This window comes from Phocoena phocoena, chromosome 4 (assembly GCF_963924675.1).
Source record: "Phocoena phocoena chromosome 4, mPhoPho1.1, whole genome shotgun sequence".
NCBI lineage: Eukaryota > Metazoa > Chordata > Mammalia > Artiodactyla > Phocoenidae > Phocoena > Phocoena phocoena.
The window spans coordinates 25,103,689-25,124,139 of NC_089222.1; the positions used below are offsets into that span (position 1 = coordinate 25,103,689).

Below are 20,451 nucleotides of genomic sequence, written 5' to 3' on the forward strand. Positions count from 1 at the left end.
GAGGCCACAACAATGAAAGGCCCGCGTACCGCCCCCCCCAAAAAAAAAGGATTGAATTTCTTTAATGATTATAAGACTATTTAGGTATTCTATTTCTATTTGAGTCCAAGTGATAAGTCCTCACCCCCTGGCCATGAATTTGTCCACTTCGTCTAAGTTTCCAAATCTTCTGACATAAATGGCTCATAATATCCTTTTAACTGCTTTTTGAGAGTGCGTTAACATCTGTTGTAAGGTCCCTTTTCATGCCTAAATCATTTTCTTGTCCTTTTTAACGTTTTTTCTTGCTTAATCTTGTCAGTTTTGTCAATTATATGAGTCATTTGAGAGAACCAATTTTTTATTTCGTTGTCTCTATTTATGATTCTATTTTACTCAATTTCTGCTTGTATGCTTATTTCCTCCAATTTTTAGAAGTGTATTCTGTTGTTCTTTTACTAACCTCCATAATTTGTATCAGTCACAAAATATTTTTCACCCTTTTAGAATATAAACATTTAAGGTTATAAATTGCATTCCACACATTTTAAAATTCAGTGTTTCTGTTATTGTTCAGTTTTTAATATTTTCTATTTTCCATGACAGTTTCCTTTTGATCACGAGTTACTTAAAAGTACATTTCTCAATTTCCAACATCAGGGTTTTTTTCTTATTTTTTTAATTATTGTGTACTTTGTGCTATTAATTTCTAATTATTCATTGTTGCTGGAGAAGGATGTCTGTGGGACACTAGTTCTTTAAATGGGATTTGTTTCATGGTGCAGTAAGTGGTCAAGTTTTGAAGTTGTTCCATACTGAGATTAAAAATGAGCTTTTGGGGAATTCCCTGGCGGTCCAGTGGTTAGGACTCTGTGCTCTCACTGACAAGGGCCCAGGTTTGATCCCTGGTCGGGAAATTAAGATCCCACAAGCCACGTGGCATGGAAAAAAAAAAAAAAAGAGCTTTTGGTTCTGTTTTATGTTCATCAGGTAAATCTAGCTAACTGTGTGGTTCAAATCTATATCTTTTCAGCTCGGTGCTTTGTGACCACATAGAGTGGTGGGATAGGGAGGGTGGGAGGGAGAGAGATGCAAGAGGGAAGAGATATGGGGATATATGTATATGCATAGCTGATTCACTTGGTTATAAAGCAGAAACTAACACACCATTGTAAAGCAATTATACTCCAATGAAGATGTTATTTAAAAAAATTATATCTTTTTTTTGTTTCTTTTAAATCTGCCAATTACTATGAGAAGTGTGTTAAAATCTCCCACTATGATGGTGAACTTGTCAATTTTCATTTTTACTATGCCAGACTTATATATTTTGAAGCCTATATTATATTGAAGGATAAAATATATATTTTAGTTATATATCTTTGCATGTTATTAGCTGCATGCAAATTTTAGAATTGTTATATCTCCTTGTAACCCTCTTCATCTTGAGAAATACCTTAAAGTCTATTTTTTCCCCTAATATGAATAAAGCCACTTCAGTCTGGTTTTGGTTAATATTTGCCTGATATATTTATGTTCTTCTATCCTTTTCTTTTCAACTTCTTTGTGTCCTTATGCTTTAGGTGTCTCTTTCAAATAGTATATTGTTGTATTTTGTTTTTCTAATCCAGTCTGATAATCTTTGGCTTTTAACTTTTTAGTCTAGTTATATAAATTGAGCTAGATTGCCTGTTCTGTCTCTTGGGAGATGTGTGCTCTGCACAAGTCACTAAATATACCTGAGCTTCCATTTCTATCACAAAATGAAGGACCTGAATGAGATTCTTGAGGGACACGATTCTAGCTCTAACATTCTCTGGTTCTGCAGAGAAGAATTATAGTCTGCTTACATTACTGAGTCCATCTAGTCCCTGCGGTTCTTGGAATGTTCTTTTAGCAAAGTATAAACTGATACAAGGACAACCTTATGTGTAAATAGCAGGGAATATTCTTTTTACAGTGTCCCACTTTCTATAAAAGCAAGTCTAATGGCTGTTATATAATCATTTAAAAATATTTTATTAAGCACTGATTTTAAAAATGCAAGAGAAGAATATAACAACTCAGAGCAAATGCTTGAAGGTAAAACAAATATCACTATAAATATTGCACGTATAAAATCTCTTTTTTACATCTTCACACAGCTCATTTCTAAAATATCCTTTTACAGAGATGTATAAATAAACTGCTTCCAAACTGTCAACACTTGATACATTTAGTTTCTTATCACCTCACTAAGTCTGCAGGTTTCCAATCGGCTCTCTTCTGTGCAGGCAACAGAACTTCCATCAGTGACACCGGAGCTCTCCTACCTACATCATGTGAAGAGTAAATCTCTCTGAATGCTCAATATTTCTGGTTATAAATTTTCTTTACCTACTGAGAAAAAAATAGATCCTTCAAAGGCAGTGACAGAACGCAGCTTAAATGGACACAGTTCACTGTTAACATTGCTTGTTCTTCAAGGCGTCCAGGAGCTTCTGATTCTTGGTCTTGAACATCATGATAAAGCTGTTGGGCATGATTTTGCCTCTCCCATCTTCACCCACTTGGCCCATAATAATGTAGTTTAGACCTAAAAGAGAATATAAGATTAATTTTTTTCTCTCTGTTGGTTTGAAACAACTTCGACTATAACTCACCTCTAGGTAAATGCTCTGTAAATGGTATAATTAGACATTTATCCTATCTAGGATAAAATCTGGTTTAAGATTCTCATTGGGAAAAAATCTAAATGTAACTGAATAGCATGTTCCAGCTCTGCTAACACTAGGAAAGTGGATGGAATGATTCGATCCGGTCACGTCCAGCTCTGCGGAAGGTCTGATGTATTTACTGAGTGTCTGCTATCAACAATACACTGTTTCTGTGAAAGGCTCTCCTTCCTCAAGGGGCTTCAGATGGCCTCTCTTGGTGTCACAAGGCTTCTGGATCTCCCCAGGCATTTGGCAGCTAATGATCCATCGTCTTCTGTTGTTGTTGTCTTGGACTTTTTATTAACATCTCCAACATTTATACTATGTAAGTTTTTTGAGGGCATGGTTGGATCATATACTTCTTTCCATTCTTATAGTCCCTTGCAAAAAGATAAGTACTAAAAAGTACTTCATTCTGTTATACTATTTTTTATATATCAGTGTTTCTGGCTAACGTAGGCCTAGACTGGGGCCCAAGCTGAGCTATGTAGGATTCAACTCTGAAGATTTATACTGCTTCAGAAAAATGTCATAAAGGAAGTGTGTCTTACCACCCCCTTTATTCTCCCTCTCCCCCATGTGTCATAAGAGGAATACGTGTTTCTTTTTCTCTTGCATAGGCCTTCCTCTGTGGGCCTACACTGGCATCACAGTGGTCTTGAGCCTGTGAAGGCTTGGTAGGATGAGCAGGTAGATGCCACCGAAAGCCTGGGCTGCTAGCATCGAGATTTGACTGTGTCTAGATGTGCATTATTTGCTGTTCCGGGCAGTTCTGGAAAGAAGTGTTACCTTCTACAGAGTCTTTGCTATTCCCTCTAAAGAGTCAATGTGAGGCTGCTCACCTTCTGATTTTCTCAACAATCTGAATTCATAGTAAAGCTTTCTTGAAGTGGATATGCTATATTTCTGTGTGTGTGTGGCAGAGGTTTCGTTTGTTTCACTTGTAGTAGAGGTGTGTAACAAGACTGAGGAAAGGAATGAGCTGATATTGGACAGAGAAATCATGGCAGAGCACACAGTGGAATGCCAGGCATTATTGCCATGCCGAAAAAGAGATCTATACGTGCTGTTGATGGAAAGCTGTCCACATGTACATCACGTGGGGGAAAAGTTTCAGTAGAACATGTGTAGCATGATCCCTCTCTCTACATGTGTATGTGCAGGCTTTATATGGATAGAACTTTGTGGAAAGAGCTGTTCATTGTGCCTCTGGTGAAAGGGAAAGGGCTTCACTTTTTATTTTATATCCTTCTCTACTTATTTAAACTTTTTAAAAACCATAGAGCAGGGGCTTCCCTGGTGGCGCAGGGGTTGGGAGTCTGCCTGCTGATGCACGGGACACGGGTTCGTGCCCTGGTCCGGGAGGATCCCACATGCCGCGCAGCGGCTGGGCCCGTGAGCCATGGCCACTGAGCCTGCACGTCCGGAGCCTATGCTCCGCAACGGGAGAGGCCACAACAGTGAGAGGCCCGCGTACCACAAAAACAAAAAAAAAACATAGAGCATACATTACTTTTATAAGTTAAAGAACCTGTTTTTTTAAAAAAAATCATGTACCTTTGGCTCTGAAGTAGCTTTTCTTTTTCCAACATTTCTTAATAAACTCATCCCCATCTATGGATTTAATAATCCTATATCTACAAATGAATCCCAAATCTTTCATTCTAGCCCATAGATACCTCTCTCTTCTGAACTCCAGCTCTGAATTTCCTGTTCCTTGATGGATATCTTCCTCTACACACAGTAGTGGCACCTTAAGTGCAATAATTCAAAATCTCTTTCTCCTGATGTACTCCTTCTCTGTCTGTTCCCTATTGATCCAACTTCAGACGTTTCTTGGACTCATTGATCATTTCCATTATCTCGTCTTCTTCCACAAGTGACCGGAACTGGGATTGGAGCCCAATTCTGGCTGACTCCAAAGGCCCCCTTCGAAACCACAAGTGGGCAATACAGTAGCCCTGACTTTACTTCCCTAGACCAGCCATGGCATGGAAAGATCCATGATTTTCTCAGAGAGGCTCTCCCATCCCCTTCTCTGCTCCTGAGCTCCCCTGGAAGAAAGACTGAAGTTTTCCTCTGACTCACCTCTTCTGAGGAGTGGGCACTGCTTGCAGACCACGACGACCTTGGCACTCATGTTCTTGCCGGCCTGCTGAATTGCCAGATTTCCCTCTTTATAGATGTTGATGATTGAGACCGTGGCGTGCAGACTCCCACCTCGAGGGATGGTGGTGATAACAGTGCCGGCCAAGACTGCAAAAGAAAGCGTTTTTGAAATAATGGGACAGTGAAGGCAAGTGTTAGCAGAACTGAACGTAATTGTACATTTCTCTAAGTGTCAGATGGGAAACATTTTAATGTAAGAAAGAAGGTCCTAATAGAGCCATTGAATTTGATTCTGTACATTTGTCACCAAAATTCAGGTTGAAGCAAAGGAGTCGTGAAGCTGTTATGTTACCGCAGCTGTTAGGTGTTAGGAAAACCAAAATATCTGCCGAATTGTAGTCAGTTGCTGAGATGAGGACTCGTTCCAATGTTTTATCCAACGTATGGATCAGTTACCAAATAAGGGATGGGCTCATGCGCCTCTACCTATGAATACTCAATAGGACCTTGTGTCTTTAGAGGTAACACCATACTAAGAGGCTGCATGATGGGGGTTTGAGCCACGAAGATCTGAGTCCTTGTGTCTGTGTGGGTGAGCGCCTACCTTTCTGTGTCTCCCCCGGTTCCTCTCTTTAGCTGGCCTCTCTCCTTGAACTTTTTTTTATAAAACACGTATTTATTAAATGAAAAATCGGTCTTACAAATATCCACTCCCTTAAGCCTTCTCCCAGGCTTCTACAGCAAATGACCAATTGCAGGTGCTGGAGGAAACTAAAGAGAATTAGAAGCAGCAGGTTGGGATCCCTTATTTGTCTTCTCTCAGTGGATATCAGGTGCTCTCTCCTTGAACTTTGATTCATCCATAGATCCCCATCTCCCTCTAATGATCACTAAATATCTGTGTTTTTCTGGGTCTTTCACATTCTCTTTTTTATCCATCCTGTTTAACGCATTTAACAAGTCAAAGTATAGAACTGAGGTATAGCTTAAGACATTTTCTTGCTTAAAAAAAAAAAACTCTAGCAAAATTCAGTTGCTTTTCATTATGTCACTCTCTCTTTTTACTATGTGACACTCAGAGAAGAGTCTCACTTCTGACCCACAGAAAGAAAGATTCTGTGTTTCTCAAAGGTGTGCTTTTGGCATTCTGGAGGGGGGGGCAGTGGACATTCCAGGTGAGGCAGGACTTGCATTGAATGACCTTCTGATGAATCCTGTCTCTACCCAGAAAACCAGTAGCACCCGGCAGTTATTGTGACAATCAAAACCTGCCCCTAAAGGAGTGTTACCAATGCTGGTAGGAAACCAATGGGCCACTGGTGATAGTACTGGGTCATTTTGCCATGGAAGTGAGTCACAGTGGAATAGATCGAGCTTTGGACTTGGCTGATATGACCCTTTCAGGATAAAGTGAGAACACACTGCTTATGTGGTATGCAAAGCTCATAACATCAGAATTCTTCTCATGCCTTACTTTGACTTTCGGTCATGAGTGCTTACTGCAAAACGTCAGTCAGTAGCCGAGTGAAATCAGGTGGCTCTGAGGACAGGAAGGGAGATTTCCTTAAGCATCTCCTACAGAAGACGACACTGGGTGTGGGAGCAGTGACACCTCGTGCTACTGGTTTTCATTTTCATGCCATTATTTGAATTTCTGCTGCAAACTCCAGTTAGATTTAGGGCCCTAGATTCTTTAGTGCCTCATACCTTCTCTGCAACATAGTCCGCCTGGGCTGCAGTTACCACTTGAAGGCATACGAAAAAGCAAGCAAAGCCTCATCTGGGAGGCCCTTTGTTCTGGGTAACCTATTTAAAGGCTGTACCAACTTTCTTTTCCTGATAAGACTTCTCTTCGATGTTCCTTTTAAACATAACCAACATAATTAAACTTGGGATCTTTTGCTCTTAAGTGGTTTTCACAGAAAGTGCAATTTTTTTTTAATTGGAAAAAACTCTTAGAAATTCTAAGTCATTAGGTAACATCTCCTCAGGTTCCAGTTTATAAGAGTTTCCAAATGGATTTCAGATTTCCAAGTTTGAATTTAGTACTTTGGAAGGACACTACAGAGGAAATACTTGAATTTCTTCGGAGAGAGGCCAGCTTGGACATGTTTCTAATTAACTTCAGTTGAATTACAGATGTGTGAAAAAATACTCAGTGCGTGAAAACTATGTGAGAAGAAAGGGATACCGGTTTTTTCAGGAATACGGAGCCAGCCAGAAGACACAGAGCGGTAGTATCACGTACCAGGAGTCAAATTATTAAGTTTACGTGGAAACTGTATATTTTCTGTACATGAATTTTTCTCAGGTGTGAAATCTAACACTTCAAAAGGCACAAGTCAACATACCCTAGTGTGTAAGAAAATATTTTCTTGGGTAAATGAAGAGTGTAACTGACCCTTTACCATCACATTCACGGCAGTTCCTTTGAGATTAAGCATGAGGTTTCAGGTTTCTGATTAAAGAGGAAAGGCTGGGTTTTATTTCTTACCAAAGTTACTCAAGCAATAATTGCTTTCCAGAGTCCCCGACCGTCTACACTTCTGCTGACACAGGGCCATGGTGGGTTTTAAACCTTCATTCAGAGAAGAAAGACATAAGATTCAGGAAAATGAATTCAAGTATAATTGGTGTTTAGATCTGAATCTACCAATTTAAAATTCCCATATGTTTCCCTGAGCCACCAATCTGTCATTGCAATGAAATAATTAAAAAGCATGCAAAGGTGACTCTTCATGCTACCAACTCCTGCTCTAATTTCTTCAGGGTAACTCAATACCCTCTGCTGAGTTTTAAACCTGAGATCAAAGATAACCCAAATTTAGCCCTATTCTCTTCTTCCTTTATATATAACTAATGCTGTAACTAAAAATAGATACAGTCTCATGTGCCCTGCTTAGAAAAACCCAGTACAACAAATATGAACACAGGAGATGTAGGTTAACTCCTCATTTTCCGAAAGGAATCCTATGGGTCTCCCCCTGAGGGTGGAGGGCGCTTTCTTGGTGCATCTGAAATATACACAGTCGCCCAAATGGGAGCAGTACAGGTTTCTGGGAACACTGCTCATGTGGTAAGGTGTGTTATAGCCGTAATTAGATGCAACCAATCACTAAACATTTATTTTGAGCCTGTAAGGATTATTAGTAAGGATTATTCATTGCCTAGAAGGATCTTAAGAACTGAGAAGTAGACAAATTTGAAAGTACAACTAACTAAACAGATAACCACAGTGGTTCTCAGTCAGGGGTGATTTTGCCCACTAGGTGACATTTGGTAATGCCTGGAAATATTTTTGGTGGTCACAGCTAGGGGATGCCACTGGCATCTAGTGGGTATATAACCAGGGATGCTGCTAGACATCCTACAGTGAACAGGACAGCCCCCAACAGCAAAGAATGATCTGGCCAAAAATGTAAATAGTGCCAAGGTTGAGAAACTGTACTGTGATGAAACAAAATGAAATGAAATGAAAATAATCCTCATTAAAAATGTTGCCAAAATATTTCCTAATGATTCACTTATATGTGGCAACATGCTAGGAAGAACTAAACAAAGCTGTCACAGAACACTACTTGGTGGGTAAGAATTTACAACTGTAATATTGCCCTGCTGATATGTTCTGCTAACTTTTCTGTGAAGTTACTCTTTTTTTTTTTACATCTTTACTGGAGTATAATTGCTTTACAATGGTGTGTTACTTTCTGCTTTATAACAAAGTGAATCAGTTATACATATACATATATCCCCATATCTACTCCCTGTGAGTTTACTCTTAATGTGTACCCCTACTTAACTCCAAAAAGGATCCAAAGTGGATTATAGTATTAAAATATATACAATTTAATGTTAAAATACACACAGTTTAATGGTAAAATAAACACAATAGCATATATATGGATAAAGAGCTCAGAAAGCATTTAGAGGGACTATTGTTCTAGGAGTTGGGGACCTGAATTTACCTCACTCACTGAGTCAAAAGGTAGTGGCGTTAGTGGTTCCCCCTGTCTGATGAAAGAGCATCTTTTCATGTGGGCCACTGGAAACCAGCTCCTTCTCGGCCTCAGAATGCTAGTCCGGAGGTTGGGTGGGTGTCCCACACGGCCCCTTCTCTCCCTTCGGAACATCCCCGCTCTCTTGCCTTTCAGCCGTCAGCTGTCCCACCCTGACCCTCGCCATGCTCCCGTCCTCTCTGCTGCCCTGCACTCCCCAGCACGGCACCTGGTTCTCAGCCCTCCTCTCCATGTGCTCATGCGGCCGTGCCGGTGGGTCCTCCCTCCTCGGGGACGATCCCTCTCGGCACCGCCACGGCCCCATCCTTCCCAGAGACGTTCCCTCTGCTCCGTCTCCGCCCCTCAGTCCCAGGCTTCCATGTCCTCCTGCTGAAGTCTCATCACCAATCTCCCAAGTGTGGACACCCTGTCAGCCAGTGTAGCCTCTTCTGCTTCAAGCTTATTTAGTTACTCTCAGACTCGCACGAGTACTTGCTTTCTGTCTTTAGAGGTTCAACACATTGACCCCTCGCATTCTTCCCACTGCACCATCCTGGCCCGTCTCTACTTCCTTAGCTACTCCACTTAATTTCCATGGTCTGTTATCTCACTTTCCTGGCAATATGTTAAACTCCCTTTCCCCTCTGCCCTCCAACCCTTAGGAAGCCTGAAGTAGCCTCTGCTTCTCCTTCTGTGCCCGCACGTAGACAGCTGAGGACACAAATGGACCCTCCTCCAAGTGACAAGCTGTCTCCAATTTCCACAGCTGTTTTTCGGATTCTCCCAACCCCCCGGGGCTCCCGCCTCCCTTCCATCTCATTCTCAGCAGGTGACCTTGCCTATTTTCTGGGGAAAACAGAGATCATAGAAGAAAATGTCCTCGAAGCCCCACCAGACCTCCGAGCTGTCTTTATCTGGCCCCCTCTCTTCTTTCCTCCCCTGAGAGAGGAGGCTGCCCACGTCTGGTCTAAGGTCTGTCCTTCTGTGCGTCCTCCGAAGGCCAGACCCGCTCATCTTTGTGGAAATTTCCTCTACAGTTTATTCCTTCACTCTGCCCTTCTGTTCTCCTGCTGTGCCGGCTACTTCCCATTGGCTTTACCACGTCACACCCTCCCTTAGGCTTGAACCTGTGCACTGAGTTGCTGGACTTAGTTTCCTCGCCTTGCTCCACACGCCCCTCACCCCCATCTGGCTTCTGCCTGCACAGCTCCACTCATAACCCTTGCCAGGGTGTCCAGTAGCCTCCACGTCATGAAATCACATGGTAACATTTTAGTCCTGACGTTGTTTGAAGCCTCATCAACACTTGGCTCTTCTGACTACCCCCTTCTCAAAACACTCTCTTCCCCGGCCCCCAAGACACCTGGGTTCCCCCCACGTCTGCCGCCGCCCCTTAGCTGCTTTTTTCATTCTTCTCTGCCAGCAGATCCTCCCTCTTTAAAGACCTGGAGTTTCTAGAGATTTAATTCCAGCCCTTCTTCTCCTTCCCCCGTAACCTCTCCCTAGGCAATCGCATTCTGCACCATGGGGTCAACCATGTTGAAGACTCAAATTTAAATCTCTTGCTTAAATCTCTCTTCTGCCCTGGAGGCCCGTAGATCTTACTGTCTACATAACGGCTCCATTTGCTTGTCTCACAGACACCTCTAACCCCACAAGGGCACAGCTTAACTTATGAATCTACCCCTCAACCTATGACTCTACTTCTATGAATGGTAACATTGTTCCTCTGAGTTGTGCAAGCCAGGGACCCGGGAGGCATGCTTCTGGATTGCCCTAGTCCAATTAACCGCTGAGCCCTGTCAATATCTCCCAAGGTCTCTGGCCTGCAGAACTGTCGGTGTCTCTAGACCGTCTCTGTATTTCTGTCTGGTGCAGTTCCCCTGGACAACCCCAAGAACACGCTGACCCTCCTGACCCCTACAGTCCATTCACCTCACTGGGGCCTCACAGAGTGATCTTCGTAAAGTGTGACTCTAATCCTGAACTTTCCTTAAATCCACCAACAGCTTCCCCTGCACTTAGGATAAAACCCCAGCTACTCAGAGCATCAGGAGTGAGGTGGTAGGGCCTAAAGATGAACCTAGCAGGAGAGGCTAGGTACAAAGTGCGAAGGGGTTTGGCCCTTGTGCCGTCCAATATGGTAGCCACTGGCCACGGAGGCTTTTAAATTTTAATTAAATTAAAATTCAGATCTCTAGTAGCACTCGTCACATTTCCAGTGTTCAGCAGTGGCCACTGTATTGGATGGCACAGGTGTAGACAATTTAAGTGGGAGAAGGACACAGTCTGCTGTGTGTGTGTGTGTGTGTGTGTGTGTGGGTATGGGGCATTCAGTGGGGAATTAAGACAGAGGAAGGGGACCCTAAGAGTGTGGCTACAGTTGCTGTGGACCATGCTTGGGAAAACAGGTGGAGAAGCAGAATTGAGACAGAAAATAATGTGACAGAAATGAGTTACATTTGATATGTTTTAATTTAAATGTCTAGCAGTTGCAAAACTCTAGGAGAAAATTTACAAATTCATGTTTGCAATTTCAGAGAAAGTTTAGGACTGGAGATAAAAGCTGGGGAACCACAAGATAAAAGCTGGGGAACCACATGAATGCAGACAGATAATTCACTGGAAAGAATAGGACACCAGGGTCCACTGAGATAGGCTGGAGAAATATTGCTGTAACGTGCGGCAGTACACCTGCAGGCCACAGGGTGGCACACTGTGGAGTGCTCAGAAAAGTCAGCCCTTCTAGAAGTGCCTGTACTCAGGACAGCCCTGCTCAGGGTACCTGCAGAAAATGGTGGGCAGTAAAACTGGGTTTATCTCAGCCTATTTCATATCTTAACCTTAGATCCTTCCTTCCCACTTTTTTTCTCCTCCCTGGATTTAGATTTTGAAATCTCAGGCCTGAAATCCTGGTGGGTGGAGCTGACAGGGTATAGAGACAAGATACAGGGACCCACACTTGCCCCTCCATTTCTTAGATAATACCAGAGTTTCCCGACTGGCTTCTATAATACCTCAAATATTTTTGTTTGATTTACTCCAATTTGAAAAAATAATACATTTTGTATGACACATTTTGGAGCATACCCCATCCCAAAAAAAGTCCAAATACCGGCAGATGTGAAAACAGGCAGGTATCAGGGCCCTGAAACTTTAACCTAAAACACTACAGTTCTACGTAATAAAAAAAAACACATAATGTTATAAGTGCCAAAAAATAAAAAGTAGGCTTGTAATGATCTGTGCCAAAACAGGGTTCCTAGCATTTTTAAGTGACCGTAATTTTCTTAGGTAACATTTTAAAATTATTAACTTAGAAGCATTCTTACACCTTACACTTTTCTTTAATTCATGGACTCATTCTCTTCCATAAGTTGTCATCTTATTTAACTTATTTTAGTCTCAAGTATTTTCCTCTTAATTTTTTTTTTTTTGTACTTCAGAAGAATTTTTCTTATACTCAAGTTTGTGTACAAACTTCAAACGAGGAAAACTTACTTGTAGTCACAGGAAAGGTGGTGGTAACAGGTGGTGCTGTAGTTGCCGGCAATTTCTTTGGCCTGAATTTGTAGTGACCGATAAATCCATCTGCAGTTAAACTTAAGTCTGATAAGAACTGAATGAGAAGTTCATTTCTCTCAGATACAATTGGCCTAAAAGAAAAAAAGATGTAATTATATATATATTTAAAAATTTAGGTGATACCTCTCTGAAATGTAGCATTTTCTAACTTTCCATCCATTTCTGATGATAGGTTATTCTTTGTTTAAACTGAAAAGCTGAAATACTTAAAAAGATGATGGTCTTAATCTGCTCAGTATTAATGCGAATAGCTAACATTTACTGAACGTTTGCTCAGTTAGGCACGTGCTTTGTGAAAACTGTTGAATTCTGTCTTCACTACAACCCTGTTATCATCCCCTCTTCATGGAATAGGCAAGTGAAGATCGGAGAGTTCAAGTGATTTGCCCAAGGCCCTCGGTTAGTGTGTGGGAGAGTCAGCATTTGAAAGGACCAGGTGTCTTTAGAGACGCTGGTAGACATTGGGACCAATGTAAACACCGAAGCTGCAGCTGGTTCCTCACGAGCCTTGCAGGGTTTGGCCTGACCTGGCAACCACACAGCTTCTCTGAACTAAGACTCTGGGTTCCAGCTGGCCTGGGGAGCTAGGGTTGCTGACCCTGGGGAATCAGATGGAGAACTTCGGTGAACAAATTCCCACACCCTGTGAAGACACCACCGAAGGGATCACCTCAGTGGGTTGGTCACCTAGGGATAAGAAAGCCACGCAGGGTTTAATGGGACTTTCATTTCATTGTTAATGAGAGTTCTTATGCGTGCCTGAAATGGAAGCCTTTCTGTTTATAATCTGGGTAGCAAAATGCTGTGAAGGAGAAAGAGAAAGTGATTCCTTTGTTTTGGTGGTCATGAAAGACATCATTAAGAATTCTAATTTTAAAGCAATTTTAGGGGCGTGCTGGTACTAAAGGTTTAGTGGCGATCATAACCGAGGCTCAGAAGCTCTGTTAAATCTTAGGGGATAACTATATTATACAAGACGGTAGTTTCATTTAATCTTGCTATTGTTATTTTAAAAATGGTTTAAAATTGGCTAATTCTATTTTAAAACTATTTAATTCAGAAGTGGAAAATTTATTTAATTGAGTTAATTGGTGGTTTGACTAAACTCCTTTTTTTGAGTCGTCTTCTCAGCTGAATTGCTTCTTAGCCCTCACGGATAGTAAGTAATGAGGCAACCTGTCAGCTATTTTGAGTGGAGTGGGTGGAGGGGAAGGTAGATCTGGACTTGACCCAACCAGTTAGAAAAACTACAGGATTCTTTTCTGTCCTGAAGGTTATTGCCTTCTTAGCCAAGGGACGAGACAAACCTAAGAGCAAGCTCTGTGACCCACATTTAGAGTTCCAGTCACAAAAGTGACCACGGTCATTTAAATAATGCTTCTAAGAATCAAGCCTGGAACAGAAATATTTTATCTTGCTTTTGAAAACACATTCCATTGAACAAATACAGTGTGCAGGAAACACAGTTCTCAACTACAAGTACAAATAAGACACGTTAATCTTGTTTAGATGATAAAATTACAAAAAGCACTTCTTATAAGCAGCAAAGAAAACCTTAAGATCCAACCAGGTCAGCCTTCTAGGCATGATGTTATAATCATAGTGATCATTCACTGCCTTTTCTATGAACTCATCTTGGAAGCACGACATTGGAAGCTGAATTTTCTCAAGGAAGAGTATTTTAGTAACAAAGATATGCCGCTACTGAGCCTTAGTGTGGATGCGACGGAGTCACAGTGCCATGAAGGTGCTGAGGGCAGAGTGCTGCATCTGCAAATTGTTACAAACCGCCAGGAAGGCAAGGGGGCATCTCACTTGGACCCACTCCCCACTGGCAAACCCCAGGATGGACTGAGGATGCTGACCGGTGTCTTATAGAGCCGGCTCTGTGAGCTGTCTCTGCCTTGTCATCCACAGCCTTCCTCTTCATCAATCACTACAGCCAACCAGCCACCAAGTCCTGCCAGTTTTGCCTCCTAAATATTCCTTGATCCACCTCCTCTTCATCTCTACCACCCTTCCCTACCACCTCAGCTTTACCGGGACCACTGCTACAGCCTCCTTGCCAGCTCCCTGCTCCTCTTGTCTACGGCGGGCGTTCTAGAAGCACCGGTCCTGTCACTTCCCCTAACTGCACTTCGAGAGTCCCCATGTCTGCAGGACGTGGAACCCAGCTCCACTCTCCGCCTCCTTGCCCTCTGGGCGCCCACTCAAGGTTCAGGCTCCAGAATAGCATAGATCTCCCCTGTGGATCTTCAATAACGGAGTCCCCTCTGCTTGGAATGAGTGTGTCCTAAGTTCTGCCTCTAACTCTCACTCTTACTTCAAGACTCAGCTTCAACAGGCATAATCTCTTTTCCCAAACCTCCCCTGACCTCCCACCATTTGTCCCGACTGGACCAAAGGACTCCTTGTCAGAAATCCACCAGGACATTCCGTTGCCAGTTTACCTATCTGCCTTGTTTTTGTCCTTCCCACTACTTACCTCTGTATCTTTTATTTTATCTTTGTGTTCGAGGTCCCTAGCATCGTGTCTGCCACGCGGCTGGGGTATATATAGTAAATGTTTCTGAACTGAATCCAGTGGTATCGATACTGATTTGAACCAGGCACAGGGATGCTGAAGTGATATCCCCATTGCCCCCACCCGCCCTGAGTTTTGTGCTTCTCCTTTCCTTTTGTCTATAGATTTACTCATACATATGCATCGTGAAACCATATATTCTATAGGTTTGCATTTTTTTAAACTTGATATAAATGAAAGAATATAGTGTGTCTTTTTCTGTTATTTTTTTCACCCTCAACATTGTAACTGAGATTCATCCACTGTGCTCAGGGCTGTATAGTGTGAACTATAACAGAATCGAACTGTTCTCTTGTTGATAAACATTGTGCTGTTTACTCTGCCCCCAGTACAAATAATATTAATGAGAACATTCCGGTATATGTCTTGTGATGCAGAAGGAAAAAACTGTCCACGAGAAGAGTAGGGTATATGCTCTGTACCAGGTCAGAGGATACAAGCTCATTTTCAAATTTTTTAAAAAAATTGTTTATTGGGCTTCCCTGGTGGTACAGTGGTTGAGAATCTGCCTGCCAATGCAGGGGACACGGGTTCAAGCCCTGGTCTGGGAAGATCCCACATGCCACGGAGCAACTAGGCCCATGAACCACAACTACTGAGCCTGTGCGTCTGGAGCCTGTGCTCCACAACAAGAGAGGCCGCGATAGTGAGAGGCCCGCGCACTGCAATGAAGAGTGGCCCCCGCTTGCCCCAACTAGAGAAAAGCCCTCGCACAGAAATGAAGACCCAACGCAGCCAAAAATAAAATAAATAAAAATTTTTAAAAAATTGTTTATTTATTTTTGGCTGCGTTGGGTCTTCGTTGCTGTACACAGGCTTTCTCTAGTTGTGTCCAGTGGGGGCTACTCTTTGTTGCGGTGCGCGGGCTTCTCACTCTGGCGGCTTCTCTTGTTGCGGAGCACGGGCTCTAGGCGCGCGGGCTTCAGTAGTTGTGGCTCACCAGCTCAGTAGTTGTGGCTCATGGGCTTAGTTGCTCGCGGCATGTGGAATCTTCCCGGACCAGGGATCAAACCCGTGTCCCCTGCATTGGCAGGTGGATTCTTAACCACTGTGCTACTAGGGAAGTCCTTATTTTCAATTTTATTAGATATTGCCAAACTGATTTCCAAAGTGATTGTACCAATTTACATTCTTGTCAAAGATTTATTCACTGTTCAGCTTTCTTCTTTGGGGAATGCCTTTTCATGTCTTTTGTCCATTTTTTCTGAGTTGTTATCTTTTTCTTAATAATTTTTAAGGATTTCTTGATATGTTTTGGAACCTAGACCTAGGTCTTTGTCAAATATATCAAATATTTTACAAATATCTGTTTCCATTTTGTGCCTTCTCTTTTCCCTCTCTTTAAGGTGTATTTTGATGAGCAGAAATTCTCATTTCAGTTCCCAATCCATCTGTAATTGACGTTTGTGTGCTATTAGATATGAATACAATTCATTTTTACCATAGAAGCAAAAGTTGTCCCTGCCTCATTCTTCAATAGGGTCATCCTTTACCTGCTGATCTGTGTGCCTCTGGGATACGTCTCATCTGCAGAGACATGTGGATGTGTTTCTGGCCTCTCTTTGGTGTTTTCATTAGTCAAATTTTCTACCTCTCTGTTAAAACCACACTGTCTTAATTACAACAGCTTTCTGACCCGGCTCCACCATGGTTGGTCAAATCCTCCTGCCGGTTCCTTCTCCTTCAAAACTGTCTTAGTTTTGTCCCCTCCCCTAGCAATGCCATGTACATTTTACAGCTGGACTGTAAAATCCACATCAAAAATGCTTACTATTATCAAACATAATAAATATAAATGAATTTAAACCGCAAAGTACCTTGCTTTAACTCAGATGTGTCTATGGGAAATCATAGAAATGCATGTAAGATCAAGTGATGCAGATATTCTAATTATGTTGAAGCAACAGAATAAGAAAGGCTGTTTAAATTGGCACAGTGGTGACTTTGCCGGCAAGCTGTAGCAATGTCATTGCCACTTTTCCTAGTACTGTATGTGACAGTGTGAAATATCTTGCACCAAAACAGTCATGTGTTGCACCAAAATACAGCACAGAGGCGTTAAGTAACTTGCCCAATGTCATGCATCTAGTAAGTGGCAGAGCTCTTAGCTCCATAAATATTTGCTGATAAATACACAGTACCTTCCAGGCTCACTCAGCAAGAATTTGAGCAACAATGCGAGGCGGCGTAAAGCCCCCAAAGTCCAGGACAGGTAAAATCACCTGGATCTGTCATAAGCTTCCAGGTTTCCTCGTCTGGATTCCCAATAATCAGCTCCCTAGTTTTTGCTCAGAATTTTCCTCATTCCACTCTGATGCTTCAGCTCCCCACTTGCAGGGCAGTGAGGTATCCAGGTCAGGTCTCTGGCTCAGCATCTGCCCCAGGGGCATCACCAACTCTACTTCGGTTTATCTGTTTGGCTGCCTGCCGAGCCCTCTCTACACTCTTGCTAATGTTGCCTCGCTCTCTGGGTTGGCTGCTCTTTGTGTTGATGATGTACGGGACTCCACTGCCATGGAACCCAAGAATTTGAGAACAAAACGACACCACAAAATCTTCCAGAAAATACAGTATAATTGGGCAATTTAATAAGAAACAAGTTTAGAACTCCTAAAATATTAATGAAATAAAACAGGTGCTACTCACGCAGGGGGGCTGTCGCCACAATACTTCCCAATTCTTTCAGCGTCATTGATCTCCCCGCCGTTAAACACGGCCACATAATCGTACCGGCAGTAGTTATCACGCTCAACATCAAACTTCTCAAACTTTAATTCTATAAGCTTTAGTGAAAGCACAACATTAGAAGTGTCAGAGGAGCAGTGTGGAACAACCTCAAACAGAATTCTTCCTCTCCCCAGATTTGTAGGGTACCACGATTTTCCTTCTTAAAAAAATTTATTCACTGTGTTTGAATTTTTTCTTAGTGTTTACATACTTATTAGTTATCAAAATTGTGGTATTCTTTTGCTTTCATTTTTAATCATTCCAAAAGACCATCTCAAGCCCAAATCAATCCTAATTAGGATCTTAAACGTGGGAACTCTGTTCACTTACAGCTAAGAAAGTATAAAAACACTATATAACCCCAGAAACCTATGTTAAGACTTAAATTGGGCTTGTGTTGGAGTGGGAAGCGGGGCTATACACCAACTTCATTCTTCTCTAGAGGAAAACTAATAGAAATAAAAATATTATCTACAATGTCCCCTACAGTAGTGTGTGTTGGGGTGCGTGAGATGCGTGGACACAACAGTTCCCCTTTCAAGAAAAGGAGACTCACATTCCCACCACATGTAAAGAAGTCAAATTCTTTAGGACCAGAGGTTCAGGGAAGTGGGAACTGACTATGATGTCTTCTGGAAGTATGTTTGAAAACTGTGCCTGCCAAACACAGTCTACTTGGTGATCTGGTTGATTTTTGAAGAGGTTGCATAGAAGCATGGATACACAAAGTCAGTGTTAGATTTCTGAAGTATTTCTTAATTTTTTTTTGCACTGGTACCAGTAATAGTGTCCTAAATTATTCGAATCAATAAGAAGTTCTGATGTAAGAGCAATCATTCCCCTCATAAGCAGATTTTTCAAGACTCCCTCCAACCTGTGAATCAGAGGAAGTCTCACGGGGTTCATAAATACCCATGGCACCCAGAGAGCTGGTCCCCACTCTTGCTGGATGGCAGGTGGGCAGGCAACCCTCCTTGCTGCTTATGGAATATAATAGGCATTAACTCCTGTTAGGGCAGGCACACTGTTACTAGTTGTTAGCTAGCAAAGACTTAGACACAGTAATGTGGGTGAAGGTGATAACAGCAATGGCACCACAGAGAGACACAGAGGTAAAATGTGGCTTTGAACATCACTGCCACTTATCTACATATTTATTCACTTTTAAAAAGTCAGCACCAGTGATGGGTGAATAATTGCTTATTCATACTTAACACTGCTTTAAGTTATATTAAAATATTTCCTCTTTGGGTCCTGTAACTCCTCAGCGGTTAGTAATAAAATGTGTTCTAGGTTATTAAAAAATTGGCTGAACTTTTTCTACTTAGAAAATAGTCACAGAACTTTTGAAGAGAAAATAAAAATAAGTAAATAAATAGAAGGGGAAAGGGGAAAGTTATGATTTTTTAAAAAGTAAGTCTTTAATAGAAGAAAATGCCCATAGATTTACATAGAAATTACTTAGGACTTAACTTTCTCATATTATTTTTCTCATTTGGACAGTTTCCAGTGATTTCAGGCACCATGATTAAAAACTCAGCTGGCTGAAGCCAAAAGTCATATAAAAAGATAAAACCCAAATTTAAATAATCCAAGAGAAAAACAATGGAAAAAATGCTAAATTGTAATCTGTGAGTATAATTAAATTCAAATTATTTAATCTAACATATTGAGGGAGGGAGACGCAAGAGGGAAGACATATGGGAACATATGTATATGTATAGCTGATTCACTTTGTTATAAAGCAGAAACTAACACACCATTGTAAAGCAATTATACCCCAATAAAGATGTTTAAAAAATAAATAAATAAAAAATATCTATCAAGCAAAAAAAAAAAAAAAAAAAAAATCTAACATATTTACAAATGACACAGAGAGAAAAATGATCAGTACTATCTCAAGAGTTACATAATGGCTTAAATGTTTGAGAAATTTAATTTTTAAATTTATTTTAAACTATAAAATGTTTAATAGATCTATAGAATCTTTCATTATCAAATAAATGAACATATTTTTCATCTTAAAAATAAAACTGAATTTTAGGATTATGATCAAAGTGTGTGAAGTGTGTGTGTGTGTGTGTGTGTGTGTGTACTCAAATCACTAACTTGCAGGGTATATTTACCTGAGTAATTTTCCACTAAAGAAATGAATATATGTCAAATAATATTTGTGTAAGCCATACAAAAGATCAATTTAGAAAAGTGTTTTTAACAGTATTGTAATGCTTACCATACAGTGTTTTGATTTAAGTCTATAATGTTTTGTAATAATCACAATTTTTTTAAAAGTTATTTTCAGAATTCCACAATGTAAGCTTGGTCTATTCTCATGCTAAGTTCAACCCTGCGATTAATATCTGAAAGTGGGCCCCAAAAAGGGTAAAAATTCATATAACTACATACTAATAAACAATGGAAAACTTCTCTGTTGATTGTTTTCGAGCAATGAATAAAGTTATTTGTGGGGAACCTACACAAATTTTATTTTAAACAGCAACCAAAAAAAAAAAAAACAAAACACACACCACCAGTTTTCTCATCAGACCATTCTTAGAAAAGATGTTCTTAGAAAAGATGATGTGGTATGCTTGCATTGGCTTTGTTGAAGTGAAGCATTCAGGCTGTTTCTGATTTGGTCTCTAAGAGGGCCATTATCAGGACATAATGCTCTGTGAGCAAATGGTAACCTGAAGCGTACATGTACTTGGGGATTTGTTATGCTCCTACGGTTTGTCACTGCTGCTTATAACCCCATGCTTACAACATCTTCCAC

General features: G+C 41.2%; 1 protein-coding gene across 2 annotated transcripts in view; it reads right to left on the reverse strand.

Annotated features, from left to right (window-relative positions):
* Positions 1-1,977: 1,977 nt before the first annotated feature.
* Positions 1,978-20,451, reverse strand: part of PCOLCE2 (procollagen C-endopeptidase enhancer 2) — a 71,844-nt gene continuing 53,370 nt past the window's right edge. Inside the window, exons 5-10 of one of the 2 annotated variants that reach the window (XM_065876533.1) lie at positions 17,595-17,731; positions 12,281-12,435; positions 9,272-9,274; positions 7,279-7,362; positions 4,764-4,931; positions 1,978-2,554 (exon numbers count right to left, since the gene is read on the reverse strand). In XM_065876533.1, coding sequence (XP_065732605.1) covers positions 2,424-2,554; positions 4,764-4,931; positions 7,279-7,362; positions 9,272-9,274; positions 12,281-12,435; positions 17,595-17,731 — 678 coding nt within the window. In that variant the 3' untranslated portion in view covers positions 1,978-2,423. The remainder of the gene's footprint in view (positions 2,555-4,763; positions 4,932-7,278; positions 7,363-9,271; positions 9,275-12,280; positions 12,436-17,594; positions 17,732-20,451) is intronic. The other variant, XM_065876534.1, reaches the window with a different exon arrangement.